The sequence below is a fragment of the Fusarium graminearum genome, chromosome 1 (assembly GCF_000240135.3).
Source record: "Fusarium graminearum PH-1 chromosome 1, whole genome shotgun sequence".
NCBI classification, from domain to species: domain Eukaryota; kingdom Fungi; phylum Ascomycota; class Sordariomycetes; order Hypocreales; family Nectriaceae; genus Fusarium; species Fusarium graminearum.
Genome location: NC_026474.1, coordinates 9118420 through 9135851, shown reverse-complemented (window position 1 = coordinate 9135851; position 17432 = coordinate 9118420). Strand labels below are relative to the sequence as shown.

The window sequence follows — 17432 nt, the reverse complement described above, 5'->3', positions numbered from 1 at the left end:
ATACTCCATATCAACCATGTGATTTGTTTATACAGCTCCTCTTTCGCCTTTATCTCATACAAGATCAGAACGGTTATTGGTAAATGCAGTTGATCAAAAGCGTTTGTTTCTAATTCGCCCGCACAATATGAACCTTGATACTCATACTTCAGTGAAGCGTCTCGCCATCCGGCTATTGGCACTCTTACATTCCCAAAGTTCGACAGAACTTGATTGCTTTGTCTTGTGGAGGATCGATTTTGACCAATTGCGCCTTCCTGACATGTCTCGGGCCCAGTGTCTCGGCTTTGCTGTTCTGGACAACTCCTCTCTCAAAGCGCTGCGCCAGGCCCGATACTTGGGCGCACTTATATCGACCAGTGTTAAGTACTTGCATGTTGTTCTGTCCTATAAGGCATCTAAGATTGACCTATTTCTCCCTTGAATTCTCAAGCTTAGCCTCCATTCTTTCTCTCCAGCACTTTCCCCATCGAATTGCAGCCATGGTCGCTAGAGCTGAGACTATCAGGTACGCTACTGATATGATGGAAAACCATCCAATGCCGACTGCCTCGATAGCTGGTAGAACTACCGCTGATGCTACGCATCCGACCAGGTATCTTGCAAAGAAGTTTGTTGCGGCCACTTCAGCTCCTTGTCCGGGCATCACATCGAGACAGTACGTGTTGTACGACGGGAAACAAAACAACTGCGCAACGCCCTGTACAAACATGGCAATGACAGGAACCGGGATACCTCCAGCCTCTTGGTCCACAGTCCAGCCATAGACCAGCATGCTTCCCGGGATTATTGCACCCATAAAAGGCACCGTAGATCGAAGTCGGTCCTCAGGAACACGAACACCACGCTTCTTGATCCATCGCTTCACGGTGTAGTCCGCCCAACGACCCCCCACAAATGTTCCAGCCAGATAACCGAAGCCTGGCGCCAGGTAAAAGAGACCCGAGAGCAACGGGGACTCGAGTTTGAAACGTGGGTTCAACACGTATCGAATAGGTGTTAGAAGGCTGTACATGTTCCATGTCAAGGATGCGCTGCCGCCAGCCACCAAGGCAATATTGGGATACTGAAACAGCCGCAGTACTCGCATCGGGCTGATCATGCTCAGGATCGTAAGTGCCCTCTTCTTGCCCGAAAGAGTTTTCAGATCATCAATCTTGAGGTGGTGGGCTGTTTCGGTCACAACGAAATAGACGCCCAGAAATCCAGCTGCAGCCAGTGCTGTCTGTAACCAAAAGATGGTTCTCCAGGACGAGTACGTCACTATGATACCACCTAAAAACGGCCCAAAAGCAGGACCAACAAGGGTTCCTGTCAGAAACCAACCCATGGCTGCACCACGCTCTGTAGGGCGGTAGATATCACTATCAAGAGTCAGCATCATATATTGAGCAGAGGAAAATGATGGAGTATAGGCTCGCGTCGACACACAGAAGACAACCTACAGTTTTGCGGAGGCTACAACCACTCTGAAAAGATCTTACAGCTGACACGAAAAAGAGAAGAGACGGGATTGACCTACCCAATACATGCTGGGCCAATAAGGATAAACGCCGTTCCACCAAACGCAGAAGCGGCTCGGAAGACAATGAACGACGCGAGGTTTGGAGCCAGTGCGGTTGCCAAACTCAGCAGGAAGAACATGGCTGATGAGTATAAAGCTACCTGCATTGTGAGTTAGCATGCATTGATACTATGAATAATTGAGGGTATATCAATAAAGTATGATGGTCCGATGGCCTTGACCTATTTAGAACAGCATGGGCAGTGCTTACAATACGTCTTCCATGGACTTGACTCATGGGGCCCCAGAACAAAGGAGACAAGGCCATGACAATCATATATGCTGCGTTGCTCAGATTGATGACACTTCCGGACGTGTTGTAGGTTGCCGCAACCTCTGGTGTTGCCGCCAACACGGAGGTACTCGATATGGGCGATAGGAACGCCCCAAACGACAAGACTGCAACTATAGCTATCTTTCGTCCTCGAGACACCTTGCCAAAGATCTCGTCGCCAGCCTCCCGGTAAGGCTCATCGCCTTCTGGGGTCTCAATCGTGGCAGCTGGCTCGAAAGCATCGGGACCAGAGATGTGTGACGTTGCTCGATTGATGGTTTCTATAGCTTGATTCGGGTTCGATGCCATGATCTGTAGTGAGGCTTCTGTATCGCCCATGGCTGATGAGATGGACGATGCTTTGTCATGAGAATCTTCTAGTGATGTCTTCATTGTAGCTTCTTTTCGGTGTTCTTGGATCAACGTTGACGTCTTGGAGTGATGTCGACCTTCATTTCTGTCTCCTTATAGAGCGAATTGGTCTCTTGACAGGTAGTCTAGTGCATACAATGGTGTGCAGAATATTGACGACCGAGAGGATGTCTTGATGTCTTGAGTAAAGCAGCATATCATCAGTTTGTTTATGAAAATTTTACCATCGCATCCTAGCAAAGCCATTACCGATCTTCGGAATTCCCCTCCTCCATTCCTTGACTATATCCTAGCTTGAATTGATCAATCACTCCCGGATCCATGGATCGTAGTGTCTCCAGAACCCACTCCCACTCTCCTTATTCACCAATACCGGCAATCAGCATCCGTGTTTATGCGGATAGACAACTTCCTCTGGCGTTTCAAACCGTCACTTGCCAAAAACTTGTGCACAAATGATCCAATCCTGACATGGTTCAGTACGGGAATAACCCGGACGAAGATGTTCTTAGGATGCGGTCTGCAGAGTCGGAACGGTGCTTCCGATCACCGTTGCCGGAATCCACTCTTTTCGGGTTGCCGGCCGAACCATCGGACCATCGAGGGCCGACCATTCAACCTCTTATCGTTTTACTAACATGGATAATCACTGTTACAAAACACAGAGTGTTGATCTAATTACTTTCGCGTTTCTATGGACGAATATGAATGTTCGGCACCTAGTGGGCTGCCCGGTCCTGCAACGCCAACTCCTTCCAATGCGCGTGTAAATGCATGATTCTGACTAACAAAAAGACAAGCCTTTCCTACACTGGGTATTATTAATACAAAACTCCTTTCCTCGGTCATCCTTCTCAGCCCAATAGCTTCTGTACACGATCTTGTAATACTCGGTCAACAGGTTGGTTGTTGCGCTGAACAACTACATTTTCTCTGCCTCCGATAGTGACAACACGCAGCCACTCCGGCGCAACTTCGCTTGCAATCAACCGCACACAAGCTGCACCCTCCTCTTTGGATACTGGCATTCGGAGAGAATCCTTGAGTTTCTCAAGAATCACTGCCATTGTAAAAGCTTGCCGTGGTAGTGACATTGGGTTGCACAGTGTCAGCATAGAAATAGTCGCTGCGACATCGCAAACACGGTTGAGAGCTGCACGACGCTGGAGCTCGGGTCCTGAAGGAGGTAGTGGTTCATTGGCTTTGGTCAGCTGTTTTAGCCGAAGCCTGTCCAGGAGGCTCATCTTAGTCCCATCTGGATTAAGGAGAGGGTTGTTGGACACGGCAGTTTGTTTCGCTGCTTTTTTGTGCTGCTTTGTCGCGACACTATTCTTAAGCTCCGAGAGCGCACGTTGTCCTCTATCGAGAAGAGGGTTTGCATTTATTCCATTGCCCATATTCTTGATGTCCACCTGGGGGAGCTCGTCCAATGAAAGATTATTCAATGGGAGGTCGATATCCATATCGTCAACAGAGCGCTCGGTGCCCAAAGCCCGTAGGTTGATGCCAAACTGCCTCAATAACCGTTCTTCGTTAATAGGTGCCGTATCGGCAGAAGAGCGTTCGACGCAGATCTTTCCCCGCCCATAGTCTGTGATCATGAATGGCGAATGAGTGTCGTGCCTGGCTGAAGTTTGAATGGCGATGCATCGACGAATGTCCTCGATAGTGACCTGGCGTTTCCCCCAGGATTGTGAGATGTGAGGAGCGAGCGAGCGTATGTCGATAGGGGAGTTGTTTCCGTTGTGAGCAAGTTGGATCATGATGGTCTTGACAAAGGCTTTGTGTATGTCGATGAGCTCAGCGAGATGTGCAGGCAAAGCATGCTTATCCACCGCGGGTTTATTCAGTTTCTTAAAAACGCCATCCAGCTTGGTCTGTACTATTTTCCCTTGTCGCTTGCTTTCGGAAAGGGGTGTAGAGCCGACAGGCTTGTGGGCAGTTTTGCTCCTCGAAGGGGTTGTCTTGGCTGTTCGCTTGCCTCTTGACACTGGTGTAACTTTTGTGACTGAGCTGATTGCTGACTCCTTGCCTCGGAGTGAGCGTTTTTCTGGCGTAGAAAGCTCATCTTCGCTACTGGGAGCGAATGAGGAGGTTCGAGCTTTGGTCCTGGGATGATCGTCTTGTTCGCCTGCAGCCGCTTTTCGTTTCCTGGTGATTCCTGTTGAATGGGTTTCGGCGATGACTTTCTTGGCAGCATCGGCAGAAGTATAGATTTTTGATACGCGAGCAAAGCTAGCGATGGATTGGCTGGCAGCAGGTGCAACCTGGGCGCGCCTGGTCGCTCGAGGCATATTGAACGATCGTCGTTCTGTTCAGGGCAGGAGCGCGGAAGTGTAGGGAATGGAAGGCACAAGTGAGGAAACTGGGACCGTGAAAACCGTGTTGTAAAAGTGAGGAAGTTGCGAAGTTATTGATTAGGCAAGTAAGTAATAAACGTGAGTTGCGATGAAGAATTGTTAGACTCGCCAGGAAAGTGTCAAATATGTCTGAGAAGGAGAGATCTATCCCCATATAAAAAAAAGAAGGTATGTGTTCGTCGTCAAGGGGAACGCGAGAATCCACGACGTGGCCCGGCGCGTCTCGGCGCGTTTGAATCGCGTAGAGTGGCACCCATGTTCGCGGCTCAAGTTAAAGTGAAGGTGGTGCACGAGCCCACCTCACCTCGCCTCATAGATTAGTACTGAGGTAGGTTAGTACCGTTAGTCGCGACCTGTGCAAGTACCTGGGCGGGTACAGTACCAATTTGACGGTTAATTTATCAATTTTATCGTGATGTCACTCTGGCACTACTATTCCTTTTTAGCAACGTCGCAATGTGGCTTGTTCCCTCTCAAAGCCCATGCAATTGTTTTCTTTGCGCATCTCTCGTATCTTCTTATTGGCTTGTCAGGCACGCTTGCGGGGTGGTCATCAACTTTGAAGACTACAAACATTATGCTTTGGTTCTGTGCTGTTATTTACTTCTTCTCCGTCAACGCAAGGTTTGTAGAATAGCGGGCTCTTGAAAATCGATTGGCCATTCCTGCTTACTGCATTGCGTCTTTGCCCGCTTCATCCAAGAGCTGCTTCGCAATGATGACATGCCTTGTCAAGGTACCTCTGATATAAAAGCCTAAGTTGAGTGTTGATAGGATACGGCGGGTTAAGCCATGAGTTGCACGTAACGACGGTGGTTTTTAGCCAAGTTGCACAAAGTTACTGTTCTGCTCGGCTCCCGTTGCCTGAATCTAGTAAAATCCACATTTCTATTGTGACGATGCCTTATTAATGGATCGGAAAGCACACACTCCGTACGGATCAGCCAATCACTCTTTTTGAGGACAAGGATATTCATTTTCATGGCAACACTTTGCTGAACCCTCTAAGGATGCATGGTGAGCTTCCCCTCAAGCCATCTCAAGACATGGAATGGCGGTCTAGCTGCCTGCCTCCCAATTAGGGATTTCGTCTTTGCCTCCGCCCTCGGTGTAAGACGAATTTGCTGGTTTTTGCAGTACCATCCGTGCTTCCCGAATGATAATCACTTACATTGGGTGTTGCGGAATGGGTTTTGTACTTGTTTCTATGTACCCATACAAGGACGACTTGGCCGACTTGATCGATACGGAGCATCATCGCAGAGCGAGCCCAGTACAGGACCGACAACTTAACTGGTCAAAACTTCAAGATACATTTACCAGGCGATAGGAGCCTTGCAAGAGCTATCATCATACTGCATACATGACTCTTAAGGGGGGGTTCTCGAAACCCCTCCAAGTTTCTCATTCTAGAGACTGGAAAGTTATTGGATATAAGTCAAACCTTGATCAAAGTTTCTTTGTGTCTTGCTTGCCCAAGTATCAACGATATCTCACAGACTAGCTGGTGTTTCCACAGTATATTAGATTGTATGTCGTATTCATCCTGATCCTAGGTAGACTGGGGTTTTATAAAATGCTCCAGAACTTTAACAAGAGTACTACTATACACTGGTGTCGGCAATTTTATCACATACCTCCAACAAAAACACGGCAGCTGCAAGTACCCACGATCCCAAACTCGAACAACACCTGACAATAAACTTTTGCCTGTCCCCATGTCAAACCCATACGCCCTTGACACCCATTATTTGATTTGCCCTCCAAGTGACCCAGACTCCAGAGCGCTACTGTGAAATTGTAATTGTAATAACGCCAAAAGAAAAACAGAAAGGAAAGTATTTCAGATCAATGTCGTTCTCACCCAACCTGCCGCTTATTTGAGTTGTGGTGTGAGGCTTATGGGTAACGAGTTGTCTCTGGTGCTGTGTAGTGTCATTGTCACCAAGACTTGCATCTCAGCGGCGGTTCGGCGTGGCCCAGTGTTCAGGTCTGAAGCTGACTGGGCTGGGAGGAGGAGGTGCCGGAACACCATAATCATCTTCTTGGATGTGGTGCACCGGAGTTGAAGGGCGGTCCGTCTTTGTCGAGAGAGTTGCGTTTATGCTGGTGTGGAGGAGATCTTGTGAAGTGACCAGCCTCATGTGGCGAGGCGAAGCCTGGATTGATGAAGAGTGAGAAGCGGGCATTTTTGCTGTTTATAGAAAAACTAAAGATCAGTAAGCTATTTGTTTGAGAGACCAAAAGGGCATATGGGCTGGGGTAAAGCAACCATATATACAAGTAGAGGTCCAATACTTACAAGAATAGAAACAGAGCGGCTTGCGTGTAAACTGTGGGGACAGAATGGAGACAAACGTAGTACGAATCCAAAGTCTTAGATGCGAAGACGCGGCAGTGGAGAGAAGAACTCGATTATATTATTCGGGCCGAGTTAAGAAAGCGAGTTCAATGTGGAAAGGATAGTTCAACAGCCAGAATGATCAGAAGTTATAAACGTTTACAGCCGCAGCCAGAGATAAGGTATGGGTAGTAGGTAGTTAGAGACGAAAATCATGGGTATAAGCTGATGGATTCCGGGGGAATGGAAGGAAGGGATGGGATGGTCCTAATAAAGGGAGGGACCTCATGTTAGGTAGGTGTTTAAAGGAGGGAGATGAGATGAGCCGCCATCCATTCTTTCTTACCTACCTACCTAGGTAAGACCTGCCCAGCCCAGGCCAGCCCAACCGGAACCTGAATTGGACTGGCCTGAGTTGGACTGACCAACTCAAGTGCATCCCAAAGATAGGGCAAACAAGGGCTTTGCATCAAGATACGCCGGTACCAACGGTATTGACAAGGCGAGCCTGCTCAAGCGGAGGCAGCGGTAGCCGCCTGCAAGGTGAGACGACAAAAAATAGGAAAACCTGGGGAACAGGGCGGGAGGCATATCTTGGCGTCGGTGCTAGTGAAGCAGGTACAGTACTTGATTTTCAAGTACTTAACCTAGGTAGGTACTATTCTAGACATGTACCTTTACCCCGGTCCAGAAAAGAAGACAGATGGACTCCCGGACATCAACAACCCATTCGCGGTCAAGTCATCCCAACTAAAAGAAGCATATGCAGAGGTGACTAACTACTATGTACATAGAATGGAGAACTGACTAATTGCCTTATCTAGTCAGGTCCAGAACCACCAATAACTGTTTGGGCTGCAAATTTACCAAATCGCACGGATATCATTGGAAGGATTTCAGCCATTGAACATATGCACAATGTACTCCTGCACTCCCCGCAAGGGTATGGTGTTTTCCATCTGACACGTCGCCATTCAGGTCAATAGGGAAAGAAAATGGCATAAAAGGAGCAAACAGGGAAGAGGGAAAAAAGAAGGAAGCATAAAGGCAAGAAATCCTGGCGGAGAATATGGCCAAGTAGTCCTGTGTAGGCTAACACAGAAAATCATTTCGCGGCCCACGGAAATCCCACCAAGCTTGGGCCTATATGAGCTCCGAGAAATAATCTCAACAAAAGAGCCGGTCAAGCACCGTATACAGACCATGAATCGGACATTGCGGGCTCGATGCAGAGTAGTTACAGTCATGATGGGGTGAAACGTCAATCTGACTCGCATACTCCGTATCTTCTAGAAATCCGCTTGTTTCGCGGAGACTCGCCTATACGCTCAATCCATGCAACGAACCTTGAGTTTGAGCCCGATGCAGACATGAAGCGAAAGTTTATTTACTGCACAGGGGGGGGGGGTCTCCGGTCTCCATACCAACATGAGACGATGAGAGATAGTCGAGCTCGTGTTCTTTCCTCCGGGAGCCCGTCAACATATCAAAGCACCCCTGACAAGGCATGTCTCGCGGTAAATGACTGGCACTGGGGAATGCTGGTAATACAGATACACATGTACGACAAATAAACTACCTCTTAACTAGGGAGACGTCAACCGATAAATCGCGAAACAAGGTAATTACGCCCTGGGCAATATTCCCACCACACATCAAGCAAAGCAACCTGTCCTTGGGTCTCCAGCAACAACAGGTGAGGTGAGACGGTATTTGAAACCAAAATCGTACATTTGCCTTTCCTTCTTCTTTCTTATCAGTATGCATTGCATGTCTAGAAGGGAAACCAAAACATCAAAGACTGAGCCTCGTTCCTTTTGGGCGTGTGGCTGATATTTGTTACGGATACTTACACCACCTTATCGCGTCCATTGCTATCAAGCGCTCATACTGAATCGGAATCCTTTATCTGTAGTATGGCCCAGCCCTCATTCCCTCTGGTTTCAAACAACAGCCTCGTCTCTGAGTTGTCATTCTGCACTTCTGCCGGTTTCCATGACCCGACGACAGAACACGATAAGTGGCTTGGTTTTTATCCTATATGGATTCATCACGAACCTCATCCTTGCTCTATCTTCATCTGATTTCAATATGAGTGTCGGATAACTAGGTGGGACATTGAGAGACACTGCAGTCGAGTGATTACTAGCATGTCTGTCTGCACAGTTATTGTGGTTACAGTACAGGCTTTCAATGAGCAGGGCAACGGGTTTGATGAACCGTGACTTTTACAACCATGCCATGCAATACCTGGACACTGAAGACCTGCTCAACTACTCATCACGACTCACAATGATTAGGCATTGAAGTTGCCACATAGCACAAAACGATAGCCCTTGCATCTACGCGCTCCCTTGCTAGATGGCTGGATATCACCCTGTAAATACCCGTAGTCTGAAGCCGATATTCATAAGTGGCTTGCAAGTCAACTGACGCCATCCCAGGTTTGCGTGATCAACCGATATCACAACGAGAAAACCCCATATCTGTCAAAGACCAATCATTTGACATCAAATTTGTCAAGTAACACTACGGGCCAATTTTGGCTCATGAGGTCTTCTTCCTGGGGAAAATTTCCAAGGACAGGAATAAGGCACCGATCGCATAGTCTTGAGCGTTCCCATAATCTCACTATCGCAGCTTGGAGATCACATTTCAGCTGATCCAACACAGCGAATGCAGAGTCTTGGCAACATGCCCAACGATTCAACTGCTGATACGGATATATTAGACCAATTCAGAATGGCCATGCAGCTCCATGATTAAAGGAGACCTTGCGGCGCATGTTAGAGTAATTATATTGTTGATAAAACACCTGTAGCGGGTTTTGTCTGTAGCATTAGTCGGTAAATTCGAGTAGGAACCCTACTTACAAGCCATAACACGTCATTGACTAACTACTCAGTAGTGTAAACCAGAATTATTATTCAATCGTTATGGCTTGGCGGTTTTTGTTTAGCTGTGTTAAAGTAACCGTACATGAACCTTCATGAGAGCAAAAACGATTGAGCCTGGCAATCAAGTTGTACCCTATCATGGCAAACTAGTTATCTAGGGTAGACGACGCAACAGAACGACTGTCTGTACTTGTCTACATTTCGTGACGCTCCCTTTTGAATAGTAAGTTGCCATGTTGGTTGTCTCAATCATATTCGGCATGCCTTGTCTTACACGTTGTTGTAGTTATTGAATCTTGATAGGAGAACCCCACGTGGAAGAATCATGTCAGTACACTGACTTTGTGGAGGCTCAGTTCGTAACCGAAAGCGAAACCACGAGGAAAACAGTGACTCCAAATGGGCGGCAGAAATATTTCTATTGACCTCCATCCTCATAGACAAATATGGCCCGTTACATCATGCGACCAATGTGTCCCTGGACTTTTATAAGCCACGCCCAGCGCTGGCTAATATACTATTCAACCCCTATTCGTCGAAACACTTCTTGTCGTTGCACCCGTGCCCGGGGCCGCCTTGGATTTTCTTCGTGTTGGTTGATAAACATCGTTGAAGTTCATTGCCACACCCAGGAATCGCATATCAACATCAGGTTGATATGCCAGATCGCCAAGGAGAATCTGAACGCGAGTTCGGAACGATGCACCCAGGTGTCGTAGGCGCTCTTGAAGTACCGGGAACTCGGATGTGACAGCACCAGAATCTGCTGTTGGGGTATCGAGGCCGTCATGATCGTCCGTATGTCGTGTAGTGCTTCGCACATCAGCCTCCTGGCGCTGTGTGAAATCCGATACACTCCAACTGTAAAGTCCATCAACCGAGTCTCGGTAGTTGAGCATGAATCGAAGAATCTCGCCAAGCTGCATCATGTATGTCGTACGGTCATCTTCGTCAGAGCTATGCGTACGTCGCTTGGCCCCAAGGAGACCTTTGTGGGTGATGTCGTTGAGATACCGGGTGTGTGCCTTGATGAGGTCGTCCAGCGTACAGTCTTCCTTGTGGATCCGCTTCTGAAGTTCGCCCCACGATGACTCGATAACCTCGAACAGAATGTAGTACTGCAGCTGGCCCACGAAGTGAATCATCTCGGCGAGGACGCCTCGTGTGGATTTCCATGTCTGGGAGACTGCAGGATCTGAATTCTGTAGGACACCACGGGCACCCGTCATGCATTTCCGCCAGGTTGATAGCACGGCAAATTCAACTCGCTTGATCCGCCAGAGGAAATTGAATACTTTGAGATATTGCCTGTTGCCCCATTCTGTCACGACGACATCGACTGGTGCATCAATTTTGTATTCAAGAGTGAAACAGTCCCAGCCAATGTCACCATGTGACAGCTGCAGCATACGTGCATCGAGTCTGCGTAGAACTTCAGGAGAATCGTATTGGGCATTTGATCCTCGGATAGCATGTTCCAGTTGGGCCGTCAACGTGTGCCTATACTGTGCACCAGCGGGGCGATCAAGATTAGCAGCCAGAGATTCCATCAAGAGGGCGATAAAATCTCCTTGGCCTAATAGAATATAGTTCTTCAACGCCTGGAGATGCTTGAACAGGTGGAACTTGTTGGCCATCAGGTCGATCAGGCGTTTCATGGTGGTCTTGTGTGCCTCATCGATCCAAGCTTCTAGGGTGGCTGTATCGCCGTATCTCAACTCCTTCGAAGCAGCCTTGGAATAGTCCTCCACCCACATAGCATCACCGCAGCTATGTCTGATGAAGTTGAGAGACTTCCCGATCAAGAAAACCTTCTGGGCAAAGTCCTGGGTGATGATACTGGGAATCATGTCTGTGTCGATTTCATACTTGTCTTCCCAAACGTTACCTGCGCCCTTAGCCTTGGTTGTGTCTTTGTTGGGTGACTGCTCTCTGACGAAGAATTCCTGAAAGGGATCAGACAGTTCGCCATCATATATCCAGTGTCGTAGAATGTCGTAAAAGGGCCGCGTAAAACTTGTCAGAAGCCTTTCAGCAAAAGCAGCAACAACGGGATCCCCATGAGAAGATGAAAAGCTGTGAATTAGAGACACAAGCTGGCCCCCTCTCTTTTTCTCCGATTCTTCAGCTATTAGACTCATGAGCCTGAGGCCCATTGTTGCTTCGCGAGTCCACACTACACACCGCTTGAGCGTGACCCCGGCTTTTCCAATACCTTCTCTTGGTGCATCGTCATCAAGCGACGCAAGAGCTCTTCGAATTTGACTTTCGAGTGTCGCAATCAAACTCAAGTAAGATTTGAGTTCCCCATGAATGGCTGCTCTCAGGCTTTGACCAAGTAGTCCTTTGGCAGGAGTCTTGCAAAAGCCGTCGAGGCCGCGATAGAGCAATGACGGCTCCGCTAGAGTATGAAGCAGGGAAACAATGGGTAATGGAAGCGTTGATGGTAATTTGATGATGTCTGATTTCGAGAAGGGAAGTGTAGTAGATGAGAGTCCTTGCAAAGTGAATGGCAAATCTCTAAGAATGACGGACTCTGGAGGTTCTATTTCTGAATAGTTATTCGCCAACAGTGTTGATTTCAATGAGACATCTCTTTTTGGTGGCTCGGGGCATGGTTCCCCTTCTTTACTTGGCTGTTTGCTCTCCTTCGGTGGAAATTTCTTGAGCCCGTCTGGCTGAAATGCCTCCTTGAACTGTTCATCCTCGAACCTAGACGTCTTGGTGACACGTTCTCGGCCTTGCCGTTTGATAGCGTCACGATTGATGGCATCTCTGTAGTTGGGCGCCGATGGCTTTACAGGGCTTAACGGGAGGGGTTCGTTGGGGTCTGGAGAATCAGCGAGCTGGTAGAGAAGGTATAGTATTGCCCATTTGTGCTCCAACACTGGCAGTGATAGTAGTCGTGTATATAGGTTAGAGAAGCGAAGGGCTTGCGTAGGATTGCTCTGTATAAGCTTTCGTTTTATAAGATCGGAGGCATGGTTGACATCGGAAGAAATAGCGGGGGAGGCTGGACTGAGCCGCGAATAGTTAATTTTGATGTATCAACCGACAGGTCTTTGGTAGGCCGGGATGCATACCTGTCTAGTATGGACTTGACAATCTCAAAGCAGGTATCATGGCGCTCTTGTGCAACTTCATCAGGATCATTGGGATCACTGGGTACAATGTGGGCTATCAAACTGTCAATAGCGTTGGTGATGCGATCGGGTGCCATGACGGCATCGTCGCAAACTGTTTGCGACTATAGAAGCAGGCAGGAACTGCTGTGGAGGGAGAAATTGGGTGTCGGTTTAGTGCCACGACCCAGTTGATGATCGACTTTGTGTAGGGTTAACTTTTGCTTATAGATGGTTTAGTAGTCTTGGGTTGATTAGATGTAGATACCCAGACTCAGACGCGCCAGACGCGACTGTAGGAGTTGGTGGTGGTGGGTTAGTAGGTAGTGTTGCTGCTGCAGGGCGGATTGTTTTAGTGCCCTTTCAGAGGCCAGGAAGTGGTGGGTACTTTCAAAGTTCAGCACAGCGCCGGAGTTTTGCAGGTAGACAGTACTTAAGCATTGCGCCCATGTTCTCCATGACCAGGCATGCTTCGCGGCAAAACCCAACTACACTCGAAACCCTCCGTTCACCTTGAACCTCACGTCCACAGCGGCAGAAGTTGACCATCAATTTAAACGCCACAATATGCTTTTCTCATCAATTTAATACATGTACTGTGATCGCGTTAAAGCACCCATTCGTTTTATACAACTCATGCGTCTTTTCTCCACGTCGCGCCGCGCTACTCTGCCGCACGCGACGCTGTCGCCTATTCGACTCCTATCAAGATGCCAGACATCGACCCCGCGGCTTTAAGCCGTCCATCCGTCAGCCTCTCGACTCCTATTCTATCCAACAAGACTCTTGCAGGCTCTTTACCTGGTGCGCCAAAGATCGCAAAGTCCAGCCAAATCATTCCCGCCCGAATCGATCTGGAACCGCTGTATACTGCACTCAAAGCCGCTATTGGCAATGAGAAATGGGCAATATATAAGGAGTCAACCAGCGAGTTCCTAATAGGTATACACCATCATATATACTATTTATGCTTGCGCATGCTCATATATTACCAGGACGCCTCAATCAAGCCGAATACTCGGAGAGAATAGACCCCATTCTCGCAGGCCCAGGCGACAAAGACCACTTGCATAATAACCTTATCGCTGCGATCTATGGAAATGTCACTCGAGAAATGCCCGATCAAGGGCTGGCGCCTTGGGTCAGTGCCAACGATAAGCCTGCAGCGACGACAGGAACCAAGCCAGTATCAGGCGATGCTGCAGAGCGGAGGCTGAAGGGAGATGTTATGCAATTGCCAACAAGGGATCGAAGGCGCATCAAGGATCTGGTACAAAATGATGTTGGTATTTTCAGGTCATCTCTATTTCAATCGCTGACAGGCAGAAAGTGGGATCCGCACGAGAGTATATCGAATGTGTTTGCAGACAGCCACCGCAAGCCTTCCACAGTCGCAGTTTCAGATGCCACCCCCACAGTAGGAGGCATCAACAACATGAGTATGTATTACAGTGACGTATGTTCATTGTGTGGAGGTCCTAACATGAGGGCTAGACTTCGACATCGAGATTCGAAAACGACATGCACAACCATTGGCAATCGAATCTGGCGAATTTCCCGACATCAACATGATATCCGGCCGAATGCTTCCCTCTTGCTACGAGGCAGGACTTGTTAATGGCCACACTGGTGATGCTCCTCAGTTCATGTCTGTGGCCGCGGAAACCTTCATCAAAGAAGTCCTTACCCAAGTATTCAGTCGTACGAGGAGCAATGGCCCCGGTGATACAGGCAGCGCAGGGTTTGGCGTCGGAACAACTTGGATTCAGACGCACAAGTACAAGCGACAATTGGAATACGAAGAAGAAGCTGCGATGCGAGGTGAGATCACCCGGGATAAGGGTGGGCTTCTGCCGATCGAGTCGCGGGCCGCCAGTGAAAGAGGTCCCCTGGGCATGTCTGATCTTCGCCTTTCATTAGAAATGGCCGATTCAGGGATGGCACAGTTTCCTATATTGATCACACAGGTTACTCACGGCTATCGGGAAGGCGAGCTGGAGAACTGGGACGACTATACCTGGGCCCATGGCCAAGCACCTCAGAGTCATGCTCAGGAGAAGCATGTCTTGGAAGCGAATGGAGGACATGTCTATGAACTGCAAAATGGACACTCCGACTCTATGGATATTGACACGGAGACCTGGTGGGAAGGCGCAGACAGCCAGGACACCGATATGCTGGACAACGTCTTGGATTCATGCCTTGCTGCGTCCTGACATCTGTCTTGATGAACTTCAAGATTATAATTACGGCAGCAGTGCTGAAGCTAAGAATGGTGAGACTGACTGCATGGCCAGCTCGGCCGTCACAGAACATATTTATAATGCACCAAGACTGAGCTGAAGCAAGGGGTCAGCCGCTTATTCAAGCCAGAAGAAGTTACCCGTCTGTGAAGATACCGTAATGGTATCGTGAGGTGGATATGATAAAAAGATTACTAGGCAAGTACGATTAGGATAAGCAAGGCGTGCAAGGAGCCGGCGTTGGACAAACAGTCACGATACAAGACAGCACTTCGCATTGATGGTGCGCGACCTGAATTCGAGGACCTAGCGAATGCTCATCAATCGGACGGCTTTATCTTTGGCGCAAGGGTTTTGGATGGTTTTTGGTTTTATTTTTACCTTGCTTTGCTGTTTGGTCGTGGCTTTGTCATGGGCTTTGATGCCTTTTATATGTATTTCTATTGCTGTTGAGGGATGGGCATTGTTCCCTCTTGGCATGCTTGGAACGAGGAATGAAACCTTTGCGTGCACTAGAGGGAATGGAATGGGGAGGAGGAGGATTTTTGCTGTACTTTGTCATTGCAGGAACGATACCCGTGCAGCTCTGAGGGCAGAAGCTGCTCAGTACCAATGATGGGGGGTTTGGGTGGACATGTCGACTACGAAGGCTATATAGTTGCGCAAAAGACCCGGATCTGAAGAATGCTTGTCGTCATGTCAACGATTTGAGTGACTGCCTCCTGAATTTGCTTCTCTTGTAATCCTTCAAGAAGCATGAACGCAGAAGTGTGTGAGTAGATGAACTGTGGCCTGCCATGAAACAAGCTTCATTTTGGGCCTGGTAAGTTAACGAACGCATCGGAATGGGAGCTATGGAACAAGACGGCTGAAGAAGAACTGGGCTTGGAGTGTCAACTACCAAACCATCTGCAAGCCTCTTGTACCGTAGCCACTTGCTACCCAAGCACCCAAGTGAGTGGTCATCATGCAAAGCACATGCTATGATCAAAAGATATGCCTTGCGCTCTTTAATTTGCCCAAGGTTGAGCAAATGGAAATAGCATCATCCAAGCCTTTGTCGTAGGCAAGATTGTTTGCTTCGCTTTCCCAGTTATCCTGTTCTACCCATCCACCACAGATACCGAAAGTCGGAAAGCGGCAGGGAAGATTTATCGTCTTTGCACTACTGCATTAATTATCCGTACATACCAGAGAGTGGGGATATGAACTGGGTGGAGTCTCGAGTTGCTTTGCGCATCTATGTTGCTTTGGGTGATTCTGCTTCCGGGAATTAGAGGCGTCCGCTAGCAGCTTGAGAGTCCTGACTAACATTAGCCAGATCAACTGTTCACTAACTCATCTTGTACATTTTCTAATGAATTGCAGCCCATCAGACTATGCATCTACCTCCCAGGCAAGGAATAGGTCAAAGAGAGAAATGCTGATCTGCACCAAGACGAGAGATGCCGTGCTACACCATAGCTCTGGAACGATACACAATACAGTATACACAGTACATACACTGCTCAGAAAGCTTCGATTTCCCAGTCCGGGAGCTGCACCGAAGAGCAGCGGAAGTGTCTGTGGAACAAGCGCCCGTGCAGCTCGTGCCCTTCCGTGGCCCGTGCACATCTTTCTAGAAAGCTTCCCTGACGGCAACCACCTCGCAGCTCCCTTCCCCCCACTTCTCTCCATTCCGTTGGTCAGTGTTCAATCAGGAAAGCAAAGAGCTGCTTTCCTCTCTCGCCTTACCCAAGGTACCAACGCCGCCAGGCAAGAAACATCATCTTTCCTTCCGTCCCATCTTCCTCTTCACCTGCATTTGCCCCCTCGCCTTGTGTACTCTAGTCCTCTCTATACAGACTCAACATCCACATATATTACATCCTCAACGTACCTATCCATCTTCAGTCGCTCTTCATCGTTGTTCTTGTCTTTGACCAGGAGGCGGGGATCAGAACACCAGAACCCCACTCGCCTGGTTACTCCTCTCTCTATTTGTCCCCTTCATTTCTTTCAGCATTGCAGCAAACTGAGCTCTTCAAGCTGTTTGGCATCAGTTGTCGTCTTCTATCATATTCTCGTTATCTACTATATCTCTGATTCCTTGACCCAAGCCTGCGTTGGACCCTTCTTCACGCATTGAGCCCTTGATCCGAGGAGCTGAAAAGGATATCGTCACCCTCCCTGACCATATCCCAGGTTGTAGGGCCTAGTTTACCAGGATCGTGTGAGTTGACCTATTTCCTTCCTATTCTGCATTCTTCTGTCTACAAC

At 48.4% G+C, this 17432-nt stretch overlaps 5 protein-coding genes across 5 annotated transcripts; 1 reads left to right on the top strand and 4 right to left on the bottom strand.

The window, feature by feature from the left end:
• Nucleotides 1–409: 409 nt before the first annotated feature.
• On the bottom strand, nucleotides 410–2231 carry FGSG_09913 (uncharacterized protein; the record flags this gene model as incomplete). The annotated part of the gene is made up of 3 exons (XM_011320517.1): nucleotides 410–1364; nucleotides 1523–1665; nucleotides 1776–2231. The coding sequence occupies 3 exons, from the start codon at nucleotides 2229–2231 to the stop codon at nucleotides 410–412; spliced, it is 1554 nt and encodes a 517-aa protein (XP_011318819.1).
• An 833-nt stretch (nucleotides 2232–3064) lies between these two features.
• On the bottom strand, nucleotides 3065–4504 carry FGSG_09912 (uncharacterized protein; the record flags this gene model as incomplete). Its single annotated transcript, XM_011320516.1, has 1 exon — nucleotides 3065–4504. One exon carries the CDS (start codon nucleotides 4502–4504, stop codon nucleotides 3065–3067), a length of 1440 nt encoding a protein of 479 aa, XP_011318818.1.
• A 1070-nt stretch (nucleotides 4505–5574) lies between these two features.
• Nucleotides 5575–6759, bottom strand: FGSG_09911 (uncharacterized protein; the record flags this gene model as incomplete). The annotated part of the gene is made up of 5 exons (XM_011320515.1): nucleotides 5575–5694; nucleotides 5742–5863; nucleotides 6208–6360; nucleotides 6435–6489; nucleotides 6574–6759. The coding sequence occupies 5 exons, from the start codon at nucleotides 6757–6759 to the stop codon at nucleotides 5575–5577; spliced, it is 636 nt and encodes a 211-aa protein (XP_011318817.1).
• A 3570-nt stretch (nucleotides 6760–10329) lies between these two features.
• FGSG_09910 (uncharacterized protein) lies at nucleotides 10330–13028 on the bottom strand (the record flags this gene model as incomplete). The annotated part of the gene is made up of 3 exons (XM_011320514.1): nucleotides 10330–12353; nucleotides 12441–12826; nucleotides 12892–13028. 3 exons carry the CDS (start codon nucleotides 13026–13028, stop codon nucleotides 10330–10332), a joined length of 2547 nt encoding a protein of 848 aa, XP_011318816.1.
• A 612-nt stretch (nucleotides 13029–13640) lies between these two features.
• Nucleotides 13641–15146, top strand: FGSG_09909 (uncharacterized protein; the record flags this gene model as incomplete). The annotated part of the gene is made up of 3 exons (XM_011320513.1): nucleotides 13641–13872; nucleotides 13926–14369; nucleotides 14425–15146. 3 exons carry the CDS (start codon nucleotides 13641–13643, stop codon nucleotides 15144–15146), a joined length of 1398 nt encoding a protein of 465 aa, XP_011318815.1.
• Between the last annotated feature and the right edge of the window lie 2286 nt (nucleotides 15147–17432).